The sequence below is a fragment of the Schistocerca piceifrons genome, chromosome 1 (genome assembly GCF_021461385.2).
Source record: "Schistocerca piceifrons isolate TAMUIC-IGC-003096 chromosome 1, iqSchPice1.1, whole genome shotgun sequence".
NCBI classification, from domain to species: Eukaryota; Metazoa; Arthropoda; class Insecta; order Orthoptera; family Acrididae; genus Schistocerca; species Schistocerca piceifrons.
In genome coordinates, this window is record NC_060138.1 from 282843666 (window position 1) to 282860487 (window position 16822).

The 16822-nt window shown below is 44.3% G+C and overlaps 1 protein-coding gene across 1 annotated transcript in view; it reads right to left on the minus strand.

Annotated features, from left to right (window-relative positions):
* The window catches only part of LOC124712087 (leucine zipper putative tumor suppressor 2-like), a 69938-nt gene that overhangs the window by 11885 nt on the left and 41231 nt on the right, over positions 1 to 16822 (minus strand). Inside the window, exons 2-5 of the mRNA XM_047242420.1 lie at positions 15855 to 16017; positions 3050 to 3128; positions 2747 to 3007; positions 486 to 659 (exon numbers count right to left, since the gene is read on the minus strand). Of these exons, the coding sequence (XP_047098376.1) occupies positions 486 to 659; positions 2747 to 3007; positions 3050 to 3128; positions 15855 to 16017 (677 nt within the window). The remainder of the gene's footprint in view (positions 1 to 485; positions 660 to 2746; positions 3008 to 3049; positions 3129 to 15854; positions 16018 to 16822) is intronic.

Below are 16822 nucleotides of genomic sequence, written 5' to 3' on the forward strand. Positions count from 1 at the left end.
ACGGCCAGAGGTGGTGGTTCTGGGTACTGATTTCTCAGGATCTATCCACCCAAATTGCTATGAAAATGTAATGACATGTCAGTTCTAGTATAATATATTTGTCCAATGAATATCCGTTTATCATCTGCATAATTCTTGGTTTAGCAATTTTAATGGCCAGTAGCGTATTAAGCCGTAATTGGCAAGCTAAGCGTTGCAGATCAAGAAAGAGGAGGAGAGGGATGGGTAGATATCAAGAACGATTTCACAGTCTGCAAAGGGAAAGCAGTTGAAGTTAGTGTGGCGATGTAAGAAAGATGAGGCGTCACGACAGGTATGTGATTCTCAATTATGTGAATGTGTCGTAATGGACGTCGATTTTGCAGGAAACAGGAGTGGCTTGTCAAGGCGTGGAAAATCTACGAGTTGGTAGTGGACACAGAGGTGTGAGGATGCGCAGATGAGGAAGCAGGGCGGAGTGCGTGCAGGGGCAGCGGAGTGCGGACCTGCGCGTCCTTGAGCTGCGCCTTGAGCAGCGCCAGCTCGCCCGTCTTGTGGCAGAGCCCCCACTCGGTCTCCTCGAGGCGGGCTCGCAGCAGCGACACCTCCTGGCGCAGCTCGGCCGCCTCGCGCGCCGACCCGTCCGCCTCCTCCACCAGCCGCTGCTTCTCCTGCTGCAGCTGCAGAGACAGGCGCGCCGTTGTCACCTCCGTACCACTCTCATCAAGAAAATGCTAGCTGATTGCATCGGGAACATAGAATGCACAGATTGTGTGGAGTACCAATCTTCGTAACAGAGTGGCGTCTCATAATTACCCTGACACAGCCAGAAAAAAAAAGTAGTACACCCTTTTAGATGTTTCCAATAACTGACCGTTTCTTGTTGCAACATTGTATGTGGAGTACATGCCATCTGCGCCCCACTATCCCATGACATTTGCCAACTCAGTCTACTACAGGGTGCACTGTCATGAACTACCAGTGGATGCTAGCGATCCGTTTAAAAATGGCTACAGAGCCGAAATTTCATTAGGGGATATACCAGGTGGCGTAGATAAAAGTAGCCCGTGTAACTATAAAGGAAATTCAGTGAAATTACAAAAACGAAGAGCTGAAATGCACTTGGCATTTATTTACAATGTAACTACAGTGAAAAATACATTTGCAACATCAATAAACAGCTGTGCACTTCTAAGCATATTTATGTAGTCCTACAAATGGTTCAAATGGCTCTGAGCACTATGGGACTTAACATCTGAGGTCATCAGTCCCCTAGAACTTAGAACTACTTAAACCTAACTAACCCAAGGACATCATACACATCCATCCCCGAGGCAGGATTCGAACCTGCGGCCGTAGCGGTCACGCGGTTCCAGACTGAAGCGTCTAGAACCGCTCGGCCACACCGGCCGACTTTGTAGTCCTACACCCAGCATAAACTTCGGATAGTTTAAGTGCCCCACCGGAAAGAAAGTTACATGATGCTATATGCGGCGAACGTGGTGGCCGTAAATGTTTGCAAACAGTTTGCTCGGCAGTGAAGACATCATGGACTCGTTGTTGGGGTACCTTAGACCTGTGCCATGTTGGCCCATCTTACAGTAAAAAGCAGTATTGTCTTCCACATTCGGTGAGTTGAGCACAAAATATATCAAAAATTTTGATATATGGAACCGTGTTGAGGGTAGTGTCAAAAAATATCGGCCCAATGATGCGCGTTCCTATTGCACCGCACCAAACGCCCATTTCTCATCACGGATTGGCTGCTGACTCAAAAGTATTAGAGACGGGTCTCCGTTGCCGAGTGCTTCGTTTTCTTTGAATTCCAATGACTGGAAAGAGAGACCATCGATCACTCACGATGTAGTGGAAAGGGTCTAACAAACCACTGTTGATGTTATTCAAACGGCACATGAAATAATCTAAATGTTTCTGATCGTTGTTGGCCCGCAATTACTGCACAGCCGTCATACTATGTGTCTCGAAAGTAAGACTTTCAGCTGCCCCCCCCCCCCCCCCCCCCCCCACATTTACATGCGCCCGTTGGGCCAATTTAGCGTAGCGTTCAAATGGCTCTGAGCACAAAGGGACTGAGGTCATCAGTCCCCTAGAACTTAGAACTGCTTAAACCTAACTAACCTAAGGACATCACACACATCCATGCCCGAGGCAGGATTCGGACCTGCGACCGTAGCGGTCGCGCGGTTCCGGTCTGAAGCGCCTAGAACCGCTCGGTCACTCCGGCCGGCAGTGTAGGGTTCTTTGGGCTCTCCAACAACGTCTGGTATGCGAACTGAAAGAATTCTTGTCGTTTTACATTTTGCGCAGTTCGGTAAGTGTACCAATTTTTATACAGACACATACAGTGCTCTCTTTGCTGGTAGTCCTGCATATGGCACCCGACCCCGAAAATTTCGCAAGTTTGCTTAATCAAACCTGTTTTTACATATGATTCCAGAATTTCAATTCTTCCTTCTATCGAGAAAGTAATTTTGCAGACCGCAGAGAGAAATGTAACTTCAAGAATGAAATGAACCGAAATGCTGACAGAAGAAGGCTAACAATCGATTATTGCATAAAAGTGTCCATTGTTGTTAGCTGTTTATGCCAGAAGTCGAAATACTGCACACGCATTTAAAGGGGAGGTGGACTACCTTAACCTACGCCACGCTGTACAGTGCCACACGTCGGACCCCCAAAAAGGGGACAATCTCGGGCTGTGTGGGTACGCGCCACAGTGGAGGCAGTGAGAGAGAGGGGAGGGTACCTGGTAGGTCTGCGTCATGAGCGTCTGCTCGAGCTTGTGGGCGCGCTGTGCGCCGGCGCGCAGGCGGTTCTCGTGGGCGCTCTTGAGCCTGCGCAGCTCGCGCTCCCAGACGCGCTCCTTCTCCTGGTAGACGCGGAAGATGACCTGCTCGTTGTGCTCCATGGCGTGCCGCAGGTGCGCCAGCTCGGAGTCGCGGTCGCGCAGCGCCGCCTCCAGCTCGGCGACGCCCGAGTCGGAGGGCGAGGGCGCCAGGTCGAGCAGCGAGCCGCAGCCGCAGCCGCCGCCGACGCTGCCCGCGCCGCCGCCCGCCAGCGACGACGCCTTGCTGCCCGCGCTCGCGCTGCTGTGGCTGCTGCTGCTGCTCAGGCTGCTGCCGCCGCTGCTGCAACGCGCACACAGACACACCGCTGAGACAACTCCGTCTCGACACTTTATCACCGAACGCGCAGTGCAGCTTGAAGAGGACCTCTTGTTGCCCGGCTGCTGATCGACGTGGCATCGACTCGACCACTTATTGATGTCCCCTGCAGAAATAATGATCCATGCTGCCTCTATACACGTCCATAACTGCCAAAATGTTGACGGTGCAGAATTCTGAGCATGGACCTCTCGATTATGTGTTATAAATTTTCGATAGTATTCGTGTCAGGCGATCGGTATGGCCATATCAATCGCTCGAACTGTCCAGAATATTTTTCTAACACATAGCGAACAATTGTGAGCCGGTGACATGACGGACTGTCATCCGTAAAAATTCCACTGTTATTTGGGTACATGAAGTACGAGGCGTGTTTTTTAAGTAATTACGGTTTTTAAATTAAAAAAAGACGCGCTAAGATATCTCAATAATTTTATTTTTACAAAAAAGCCTGTACCTTAAACTACGCACTGACGCCATTATAGTCTGATTCTTCCTTGTTTACGTTGTGTACTAAGTGTTTAAGATGCCTCCGATAATCGCGAGTCCCGCCGACTATGAAGTACGGGCTGTTATAAGATTTCTTAGTGCTAAAGGCCTACAACAGATCGCTATTCATCGTGATATCTGCGCAGTTTACGGTGAAAACATTATGAGTGATGGAATGGTAAGAAAGTGGGTGAGAGCATTTAAAGATGGCCGCACAAATGTGCATGATGAACAACGGAGTGGCCGTCCTTCGGTCGTTAATGAAAGTTTGGTGCAGGAAGTGGACAATAAGGTAAAAGAAAACAGACGCTTTACGATTTCCTCCTCTCGGGATGACTTTCCTAATGTTTCTCGTTGTGTTTTGTATGGCAATGTGACCGAGCACTTTAATTACCGAAACTTGTGCGCACGTTGGGTACCGAAAATGTTGACGGATGTACACAAAACCAAACGTTTAGACAGTGCGTTGACTTTCCTTGAGCGATACAACGACGGTGACGATTTCTTAAGCCAAATTGTTACGGGCGATGAAACATGGGTGGCCTACGCCACACCAGAATCAAAGCAACAGTCCATGGAAGTTGAGCAAGAGCATCGTTTTGCTGCAAGACAATGCCCGTCCGCATGTGGCAAGTTGTAAAACAATAAACTGGTAGCCAAGATCGCAGGAATTCTTTTTATTCCATGATTACCGGTTTCGGCGAAACTGAAGCCGCCATCATCGGATCTTAGGACACATACACGTTGTATTTTTGCTGGAGCCCTGAAGACAGAACAGATTTTATGCCTCTTTAGAGGCCAATACATCTTTCCTCTACTGATCCACAGAATGATAAAAAACGCAAGCTTATTCGTGTCCTTCTCAAGGGCCTTCTGCTATCGTGTCTTCGAAAAGATGGCTTGAGAAATCTGACTGTTGCTGTAGTCGCTTTTCTTTAATACTTAGCGTAAGCAACTCAGTTTTTCTGCGCGTTTTTGTCGTTTAAGATGGCTTCCACTAGATGCTCCAAGATCTTCAGAACAGAACTTTTCTGCGAGGTGTGGTGGCAGCTGATAACATGCAGGTATCTGTCCGTGTGCGCAGGTTTCAAATAAACATCGTGGCTGAGACACGCGCTTGTCTCTCTTCTCAGTATTGAACTTTATGCTGTCATTGTTGATGTGGTCCAAGGAATCTCCCAGCATTTCATGTGCATGAGACGAGACAACGAACGTGTCGTTGACGAAACGATGAAAGCAACTAGGCTTTGCAGGAGACGTGTCCAGGGCGATGTCCTCAGAGTTCTCCATAACAGGTTGCCAATAATAGGAGCTAATGGGCTTCTCATCGCGATGGCGTCCGTCTGGTTAAAATATTCGTCATACAAAAAACACGACGTCAGATCGCTCCTCCGGCATCAACCGAACCTCCGCGGCACAGTCGGCTACTTCCACAATGGCGGCTGCATTGCCCTTGTCAGCTGGTAGGACTACGACGAGAGGATCGTCTCGGGATTCGCTAAGATCATTACGCTCAGCTCTTGTGCTCGAGGTCGGTGGCTTATTTTTAAAGAATTCGTCTCGTCTTTCGCAAATTTCTTCTGCAGTTTCACTGAGCGTCTTGTGAACTGCTTGTTCTACACCACTTACTATGTCAGCCAAAGGCAAACTCTGCGGCGTTGGTGCAAAATTAAGTCCCTTAATAAGAGCCGACATGGCACCTGCGTCGATGTTTCTCGTCGTCGTGTTGATAAAGGTGCGGTCTGTTGTCTTACATTCTGTCCAATGCTGTTGCTGGGGAAGCCGGTTGAATTTCCCTTTCGGCGTTTTCACGTTTTCCCTGTGATTACGTTTGTTGTGTTACTGTGGCTGCATCAATCCCTTCCCAATACAAAGCTAAGACTGACTGTCAGCTTCAGGTGGGCGACCATTAGCTCGCGGCCGTTTGTATCCAACTGCTTCCAGATTTGATGTATTCTCTCTCCCAGTAGGGCGAATGTGGCACGACGAAATATTGTCCTGGCCGCAGCTGTGTTGATATGGTGGCTCACGACGGCAAAACGTAGAATCGTTTTTTCACGGTAGCATAGTAGAACGGCTAGAGAACTTAATAAATTAGCCATCTTAACACGCAGCTTCCTCAGGCGTTAAACCCGCCCTCACATTTCTTCCCTGAAGAGATACTGAATATACGTATGCATGATTTCGCGGCTATATATATATATATATATATATATATATATATATATATATATATATATATATATATATATATATATATATATGAGCACTGACAAAGTTCTCTGGAGCTTCGAGTTGCGTTAAATGGTTTAAAAGTCACGAGTTTTCGGCCAAGTACACCTCGGCAGCTATCTTATTTTAAATCACTTTATGTGGCTGGAAGCTTGAGAAAATTTTATCATTATTTGAACAGTTTGCTGAAATTATGACCTGCGAGTCTGGAATCATTACGTTGAATGTCAGAGGTATAGTTAGCAGTGATTCGGTCTATTCGCGGATCATTAGGAGGAACAGTATAGGCGTTCTTAGTGTCTTCCATTGGCGGAACATATTTTAACAGTTTCAAAAGCATACCATGGACAGTTACAACGCGAATGATTAATTTAGAAAAGCAATAAAGCATTGTCAAGAAAGTATTACTTGCAAAATGTCTGTAAATGAAGTAAAATGATCTGTACTCTTATCATATCAAAGTAATATTTTCCATCTAAATTTTCAGAAACTTCAAGGTTCATAAAATGTTCAAATGTGTGTGAAATCTTATGGGACTTAACTGCTAAGTTTATCAGTCCCTAAGCTTACACACTACTTAACCTAAATTATCCTAAGGACAAACACACACACACACACACACACACACACACACACACACACACACACACACACACACACACACACACACACATATATATATATATATATATATATATATATATATATATATATATATATATATATGCCCGAGGGAGGACTCGAACCTCCGCCGGGCCCAGCCGCACAGTCCATGACTGCAGCGTAAGGTTCATAAAGAGACGTTTTGAATGGTGTTCACTCAAATAACTATCCCTCACCCATCTTCGATCGCTGAAAACTAAAACAAAAGGAGATAAGAGGGACGTTACAAGGTGTACGTTATAGGGGCAAATGAGTGATGTACAATATGTACAACAACCAAGAAGGAACGATAATAATGGAAGACCGAGAGCGACTTTCTCCAATTAAAGAGGCTGCAGATAGAGATGCTGTCTTCGCCTCTACTGTTCAACCTATGCATCGAAGGAGCCATGACTGAAATAAAAGAAGGGTTCAAAAGTGGGATTAAAACTCAAGGTCAAAGGATACTAGTATAAGAATCGTTGCTCATATGGCTTTCCTCTAATGGAAACGGAATGCACATTGAGAGTAAACCGATGAAAGAAGAATGTAATCATCAGCAGCATTAATGAAATTAGTGAGAAACTTGCCATCAAAACTGAGGACCACAAAGTATAGGAATTGGACGATCTTGGATGCAAAATAACACGAGACGGACGAAGCAAGAACACAAAAAGCGGACCAGCGTGGCAAAGAGAGCATTCCTGACCAATAATATCAAACATCGGCCTTAATTTGATAAATTTCTGAGAGCGCAGCACTGTTCGTAAGCCAAACATGGACTGGGCGGCAAATCGGAAGATTCAATGAATTTCAGATGTTTTTCTATACGAAGATGTTCAAAATTGGGTACACTGACGGAAGTCAGGCGTAGATCGGCTAGCAGTCACGTTTGGGAGGGGTTGCAGTGTCACAATAATGTTTAGCGATGAATGTACGATGTTCAAAGACGGAGGTCAGTGTGCGCATACAGCATAACTTATCTCTGGGAAGAACGCTGTTGCGTTCGTGTTACTTGGATCAATACCGAAACTGAAGTGGTGGAAATTAAGTATTAACAGAAGTTTTTCCAACTTCACATTCCATTTTTATGCACACGTGAACAAAAGCCTTCATGAATAGATCCTTGGGTCGGACAGTTGTATCCGGAAAGGAGCGAAGAGTGCGACACCTGGAATGATGTATCAGTACGGCAGTGAACAGGTAGAGAGGACTCTTAATGTTTTCATATGTTTTCTGCTGTTGTAAGTAATTCACCTTTACTGCACTGGGACAAAGATTAAGCGCAATGCACGAGCAGTGAACAAGATCCTTGACTCTGTGTTTAGTTTTATCTGTGGTTCACTTGTTCGTAGTCAGTTGTGCAGCGCTGGGGCATTTTTACTTGGGGCGCAGTAGCGAGTAGTCGAGTTTTTCAGACAGTGAGATCTGTTACTTGTTAATCTGGTAGAAACTATCTGAAATACTTTATTATGGTGACGAAAACTTGTTTATAACGTTATTTCATTCTTTGTATTAATGGAGAAGAGTTTTGGAGGAATTTCCTAAGGTAATCCATCTAAGGTAACATGTTTGTTTTCAGAAACGTTATTTGGAGGAAATCTTTGTCCCTCTGATAACTAATAAAACTTACGATCAGTGTTAATTTGACTTCTTTCTTTCATTATGTCACAATTTACGCAACTGGTTGAGATATCTAATTTTTGTAATGAGATACTTTCGCAATTGTTACAGTTTTCTTATGTTGTGCAGTCATTCTTCGTCAATAATCAGAGTTTAAATTTTCAAGAGCGGTTTTCTTTAAAGTAAAATCCATATCCATCATTCAGGTTTGAATATTGTGTGTGTGTGTGTGTGTGTGTGTGTGTGTGTGTGTGTGTGTGTGTGTGTGCGCATTGCACATTACGCAGCAGTAGATTGTTACTTACGATTTCCAGGGTTGTTAGTCCATGTGTGTGGTCCTGGAAATGTGGTCATTCGGTCTCCATGCCTACATTTATTGCAACACATCATTTACGATTTTATTTTGTGATCAAAGGTGCGTGTTTACTGTCGTAGTGTTACAAAGGTTTATGTTTCGTTTTTGTGTGTGTGTGTGTGTGTGTGTGTGTGTGTGTGTGTGTGTGTGTGTGTGCGCGCGCGCTCTTCAAATTTCTGTTTGATGTTGTTTTAGTGGCTAACATGATCAGCGAATTATTGCTTATATTGATTTGGTCATTAATTATTTTCTTCTTCATTGCAAGGGCTCTTTGTATGTGAATGTTTTCTTGTAATGTCAGGCGTTTTTTGTTGTTATTGTTCATTCTAATAATTTTCATGTCTTGTTCAATGTTGGATGGAACATGTCTGTTTTCTCAGGTGATCGGCAAAGGCAGAATGGCTATTTTCATACTTCCATCTCCTCCTGTATTCTTAATACCTGGTTTTGAAATTACTACCTGTTGTCAAAGACAGTGATACACATTCTTCCAAGTAGTATATCTGCCCCTTGGTATTTACCTGGTTTTTTGTTGTTTATATATGTAACTGAGGTGTGTTTCTTGTTCCGTAAGCAATGTGTACTCCCTGTTTCTTTTAATACATTTGCTATCCTGTGTGTTGTTTTGTGTTTATATGTTAAAGTGTACAATTTCTTCCTGTTACCCATGTTATGAATGTTACTGATTTGTGTTTCACTGATTGCTCTAGTGTTTGAGGTTCTTTGGTGCCTGTTTTTTCATATTTTTTAGTTGCGTTTTGATTTTCTGGTTGAATCTTTGGACTATATGCTTGTGGATATGAGCCGAGTTGTTTGTAATTCCTTTTCACAGTTTTCTTATGTTGTGCAGTCATTCTTTGCACGAATTCTTTTCAGAAGAATGGGAAAACTGGTAGAAGCCGCCGTCGGGGAAAATCAGTTTGGATTCCAGAGAAATGTAGGAACACGCGAAGCAACACTGGCCCTACGCCTTATCTTAGAAGATAGGTTAAGGAAAGGGAAACGTACTTTTCTAGTAGTTTTAGATTTACAGAAAGCTTTTTAAAATGTTGAATGGAATACCCTTTTTTGAAATTCTGACGGTATCAGGGGCAAAATACAGGGACCGAAAGACTATTTAGAACTTGTAGATAACGAGACGGCAGTTACAAGAGTCGAGGACCATGAAAAGGAACCAGTGACTTAGAAGGGAGTGAGACACGGTTGTAGCTTACCGCAATGTTATTCATTCTGTACATTGAGCAATTCATAAAGGAAACCAAAGAAAAATTTGGAAACGGAATGAAAGTTCAGCGAGAAGAAATAAAAAATTTGAGATTTGCCAGTGACATTGTAATTCTGTCCGAGATAGCAAAGTACTTCAAGAGCAGTTGAATGGAATGGACAGTGTCTTGAAAGATGGGTATAAGATGATCATCAATATAAGAAAAACAAGGATAGTGGAATGTAGTCGAATTAAATCAGGTGATGGAGAGGGAATCAGATTAGGAAACGAGACACTTAAAGTAGTAGATGAGATTCGCTATTTTGGCAGCAAAATAACTGATGATGGCCGAAGTAGAGAGGATATAAAATGTAGTCTGGTGATGGAAAGATAAGCGTTTCTGAAGAAGAGAAATTTGTTGAGATCGAATATAGATTTAAGCGGCAGGAAGTCTTTTCTGGAGGTATTTGTCCGATGTGTAGCCATGTGGGAAGTGGAATACAGAGTGACAATTGTTGAACTATGTGAAATAAAATAGTCATAATTTCTGAACTGTTTGCGTTTGGACGTTCAACTTCACGGTTGGCCGCGGAGCATGATGGGAATTAATATGGTTTGGTTTAGCGACCAAGCCCACATTCATTTGAATGGGTTTGTCAATACGCAAAATTGGCGCATTTGGGGGCTGAGAGTCCGCGTTTCGTGATCGAGAAGTCCCTTCACCCTCAGCGGGTGACTGTGTGGTGTGCAGTGTCCAGTCACTGAGTAATCGGTGCGATGTTCCCTGATGGTACGGTTACTATCGAACGGTAAGTGGAGGTTTTGGAATATGATTTCATCCGCATTATCGAAAGCGATCCTGATGTCGACCAGACGTGATTCGTACAAAACGGAGCTCGACCCCATCGAAGCAGGAGAGTGTTTGATGCCCTGGAGGAGCACTTTTGGGACCGCATTTTGGTTCTGGGATACTCAGAGGCCACTGGCATGGGCATCGACTGGCTGCTACATTCTCCGAACACAAGCGATTCCTTTCTGTGGGGTGTATAGAAATAACCTCAAAACCATCTCTAAGCCGAAAACAGCAATTCAGGAGGTCATCGACAGCATCGGCGTTCCGACACTTCAGCAGTTCATGCAGAATTTTCGTATTCGTCTACGCCACATCATCGCCAATGATGGCAGGCATATCGAACATGTCATAACCTAAATGCGAATATCTGAAGTGGAGTTTACATGTTGAATAGTGTGCACACCACAGTTTGTAACTAATTTCCGTTTATTTTCATGTTGTTGTTGTGGTCTTCAGTCCTGAGACTGGTTTGATGCAGCTCTCCATGCTACCCTATCCTGTCCAAGTTCCTTCATCTCCCAGTACCTACTGCAACCTACATCCTTCTAAATCTGCTTAGTGTATTCGTCTCTTGGTCTCCCTCTACGATTTTTACCCTCCACGCTGCCCCCCAATGCTAAATTTGTGATCCCTTGATGCCTCAGAACATGTCCTACCAACCGGTCACTACTTCTAGTCAAGTTGTGCCACAAACTCCTCTTCTCCCCAATTTTCTTCAATACTTCCTCATTAGTTATGTGATCTACCCATCTAATCTTCAGCATTCTTCTGTAGCACCACATTTCGAAAACTTCTATTCTCTTCCTGTCCAAACTATTTATCGTCCATGTTTCACTTCCATACATGGCTACACTCCATACAAATACTTTCAGAAACGACTTCATCACACTTAAATCTATACTCGATGTTAACAAATTTCTCTTCTTCAGAAACGCTTTCTTTGCCATTGCCAGTCTACATTTTATCTCTTCTCTAGTTCGACCATCATCAGTTATTGCTCCCCAAATAGCAAACCTCCTTTACCACTTTAAGTGTCTCATTTCCTAATATAATTCTCTCAGCATCGCCCGACTTAATTCGACTACATTCCATGATCCTCGTTTTGCTTTTGTTGATGTTCATCTTATATCCTCCTTTCAAGACACTGTCCATTCCGTTCAACTACTCTTCCAAGTCCTTTGCTGTCTCTGACAGAATTACAATGTCATCGGCGAACTTCAAAGTTTTCATTTCTTCTCCATGGATTTTAATACCTACACCGAATTTTTCTTTTGTTTCCTTTACTGCTTGCTCAATATACAGATTGAACAACATTTGGGAAAGGCTACAACCCTGTCTCACTCCCTTCCCAACCACTGCTTCCCTTTCATGCTCCTCGATTCTTATAACTGCCATCTGCTTTCTGTACAAATTGTAAATAGCCTTTCGCTCCCTGTATTTTACCCCTGCCACCTTTAGAATTTGAAAGAGAGTATTCCAGTCAACATTGTCAACAGCTTTCTCCAAATCTACAAATGCTAGAAACGTAGGTTTGCCTTTCCTTAATCTTTCTTGTAAGGTAAGTCGTAAGGTCAGTATTACGTATTCCAATATTTCTACGGAATCTTCCCCAAGGTCGGCTTCTACCAGTTTTTCCATTCGTTTGTAAAGAATTCGTGTTAGTATTTTGCAGCTGTGACTTATTAAACTGATAGTTCGGTAATTTTCACATCTGTCAACACCTGCTTTCTTTGGGATTGGAATTATTATATTCTTCTTGAAGTCTGAGGGTATTTCGCCTGTCTCATACATCTTGCTCACCAGATGGTAGAGTTTTGTCAGGACTGGCTCTCCCAAGGCTGTCAGTAGTTCTAATGGAATGTTGTCTACTCCCGGGGCCTTGTTTCGACTTAGGTCTTTCAGTGCTCTGTCAAGCTCTTCATGCAGTATCGTAGCTCCCATTTCATCTTCATCTACATTCTCTTCCATTTCCATTATATTGTCCTCAAGTACATCGCCCTTGTATAGACCCTCTATATACTCCTTCCACCTTTCTGCTTTCCCTTCTTTGGTTAGAACTGGTTTTCCATCTTAGCTTTTGATATTCATACAAGTGGTTCTCTTTTCTCCAAAGGTCTCTTTAATTTTCCTGTAGGCAGTATCTATCTTACTCCTAGTGATATAAGCCTCTACATCATTACATTTGTCCTCTAGCCATCCCTGCTTAGCCATTTTGCACTTCCTGTCGATCTCATTTTTGAGACGTTTGTATTCCTTTTTGCCTGCTTCATTTACTGCATTTTTATGTTTTCTCCTTTCATCAATTAAATTCAATATTTCCTCTGTTACCCAAAGGTTTCTACTAGCGCTCGTCTTTTTACCTACTTGATCCTCTGCTGCCTTCACTACTTCATCCCTCAGAGCTACCCATTATTCTTTACTGTACTTCTTTCCCCCATTACTGTCAATTGTTCCCTTACGCTCTCCCTGAAACTCTGTACTATCTCTGGTTTAGTCAGTTTATCCAGGTCCCATCTCCTTAAATTCCCACCTTTTTGCAGTTTCTTCAGTTTTAATCGACAGTTCGTAACCAACAGATTGTGGTCAGAGTCCACATCTGCCCCTGGAAATGTCCTACAATTTAATACTTGGTTCCTAAATCTCTGTCTTACCATTATATAATCTATCTGATACCTTTTAGTATCTCCAGGATTCTTCCATGTATACAACCTTCTTTTATGATTCTTGAACCAAGTGTTAGCTATGATTAAGTTATGCTCTGTGCAAAATTCTACCACACGGCTTCCTCTTTCATATCTTACCCCCAATCCATATTCACCTACTATGTTTCCTTCTCTCCCTTTTCCTACTCTCGAATTCCAGTCACCCATGACTTAAATGTTCGTCCCCCTTCACTACCTGAATAATTTCTTTTATCTCATCATACATTTCATCAATTTCTTCATCATCTGCAGAGCTAGTTGGCATATAAACTTGTACTACTGTAGTAGGCGTGGGCTTCGTGTCTATCTTTGCCACAATAATGCGTTCACTATGTTGTTTGTAGTAGCTTAACCGCACTCCTATTTTTTATTCGTTATTAAACCTACTCCTGCATTACCCCTATTTGATTTTGTATTTATAACCCTGTATTCGCCTGACCAAAAGTCTTGTTTTTCCTGCCAGCGAACTAAACTAATTCCTACTATATCTAACTTTAACCTATCCATTTCCCTTTTTAAATTTTCTAACCTACCTGCTCGATTAAGGGATCTGGCATTCCACGCTCCGATCCGTAGAACGCCAGTTTTCTTTCTCGTGATAACGTCGTCCTCCTGAGTAGAGTCTTTATTTTCATAGAGTACAATATTTATCACCCTGTATGTACGATGAACAGTGTAGATAAAAGAGAACAGAAGCTTTTGAAATGTTAGATGGGTACAGCATAAACTAATGAGGAGGTTCTGAAAAGAACAGGGGAGACAAGAAATTTGTGGCACAACTTGACTAAAAGAAGGCATCGGTTGACAGGACACATTCTGAGACATCAAGGGATCACCAATTTAGTACTTGAGAGAAGCGCGTGGGATAAAAATCGTAGAGGGAGAGCAAGAGATGAATACAGTAAGGAGATTGAGAAAGATATACACTACTGGCCATTAAAATTGCTACACCAAGAAGAAATGCAGATGATAAACGTGTATTCACTGGACAAATATATTATACTAGAACTGACATGTGATTACATTTTCACGCAATTTGGGTGCATAGATCCTGAGAAATCAGTACCCAGAACAACTACCTCTGGCCGTAATAACGGCCTTGATACGCCTGGGCATTGAGTCAAACAGAGCTTGGATGCCGTGTACAGGAACTGCTGCCCATGCAGCTTCAACACGATACCACAGTTCATCAAGAGTAGTGACTCGCGTACTGTCACGAGCCAGTTGCTCGGCCACCAGTGACCAGACGTTTTCAATTGGTGAGAGATCTGCAGAATGTGTAGGCCAGGGCAGCAGTCGAACATTATCTGTATCCAGAAAGGCCCGTACAGGACGTGCAACATGCGGTCGTGCATTATCCTGTTGAAATGTAGGGTTTCGGAGGGATCGAATCAATGGTAGAGCCACAGGTTGTAACATCTGAAATGTAACGTCCACTGTTCAAAGTGCCGTCAGTGCGAACAAGAGGTGACCGAGACGTGTAACCAAAGGCACCCATACCATCACGCCGGGTGATACGCCAGTATGGCGATGACGAATACAAGCTTCCAATTTGCGTTCACCGCGATGTCGCCAAACACAGATGCGACCATCATGATGCTGTAAACAGAACCTGGATTCATCCGAAAAAGTGACGTATTGCCATTCCTGCACCCAGGTTCGTCGTTGAGTACACCATCGCAGGCGCTCCTGTCTGTGATGCAGCGTCAAGGGTAACCGCAGCCAAGGTCTCCGAGCTGATAGTCCACGCTGCTGAAAACGACGTCGAACTGTTCGTGCAGATGGATGTTGTCTTGCAAACGTCCCCATCTGTTGACTCAGGGATCAAGACGTGGCTGCACGGTCCGTTACAGCCATGCGGATAAGATGCCTGTCATTTCGACTGCTAGTGATACGAGGCCGTTGGGATCCAGCACGGCGTTCCGTATTACCCCTCTGGACCCACAGATTCCATATTCTGCTAACAGTCATTGGATCTCGACCAACGCGAGGAGCCATGTCGCGATACGATAAACTGCAATCGCGATAGGCTAGAATCCGACCTTTATCAAAGTCGGAAACGTGATGGTACGCATTTCTCTTCCTTACACGTGTCATCGCAACAACGTTTCACGAGGCAACACCGGTCAACTGCTGTTTGTGTATGAGGAATCGGTTGGAAACTTTCCTCACGGGAGCACGTTGTAGGTGTCGCCACCGGCGCCAGCCGTGTGTGAATGCTCTGAAAAGCTACTCATTTGCATATCACAGCATCTTCTTCCTGTCGGTTAAATTTCGCGTCCGTAGCACGTCATCTTCGTGGTGTAGCAATTTGAATGGCCAGTAGTGTATGATGCAATAGTCACTCTGAGATGATGAGGTTTGCACAGGATAGAGCAGCATGGAGAGCCGCATCGAATCAGTCTTCGGATTGAAGACCACAACAACAACTTTGTAAGTGGAGTGGAACCGAGACAGTTTTTCCTGTATAGTCTGTGCAAATGGTTGATGTCGACTTGGGCCCAGCTGCCGTTACTGGTTTGCAGTGTGGGAGCTGTGCCGCTGACGAGAACAAGATGTAGTTGTGGTGTGGTGCGGAGTGTCAGCTGACCTGTTGGCTAGCGCGGCGGCGGCAGCGGCGGCTCTGGCCGGGGACTTGCGGACGCTTTCTAGGCTGGCGGCGCCCATCAGCGGTCGGCCCGTCGACGCAGACGCCAGCAGCTTCCGGTCCAGCGAGTGGTTGTTGCCGCAGCCGCCCGGCAGGTCACTGCTGCCTGAAACAACGTGCCCACCGTGACTACATTATCACCACTGTCACCATCTACATCTACATCTACACTCCACAAGCCACTGTATAGCGCCTGACGGAGGGTACCCCATACCGTTACTAGTGATTTCCTTTCCTGTTCCACGCCCAAATAGAGCTGTTTACAGCATTTAACAAAAATTTACGGGACAAACTACAGGATACATTCCTCACAGATAGACGAAGTAGTCATGTTATGCGAACATGGGTCTGGAATAGCTTTATTTCCATGTTACAATTCATTTTCTCCAACTCATTAATCATGGGAAACACATAAGAACGAAACAGAGTCATGGGGGACATGCACTTCTGGTGACGTCCGATTACGTTGGTATAGCCATCGTTTTGTTTTACACGATCCTGCTGCCAAGCAGCGTACGTCACTGCTTGTTTTCAGATTCCAGCGATCAATACGACCGTTGCTAACACACCGGTTACTACGTACAGTTAATCACAGACTTGGCTCGCGCAATGCCAGTGTCACAAGTATAGAGATGGCTGATGCTTATATTATGGGTGGATTAGCTGACGACAATTGCGCTCGCGCTCAACGTTCGTACCTGGAGAGATTTCCAGGAGGAAGGTGCCCCGATAGGAAAATGTTTGAAGCCAATGACTGTCGTTTTAGGGAACACAAGGTGTTTAAGCCTGATACTTGCGACCGGGAAAGGCCTCGTTAATGTTGACTAACACAGGCACTGCAATACTGTATCATATCCGTGGCGCGCTCTCCAAAATTTCGCGATAGTACAAGACCAGCTGCCCTTCTTCGA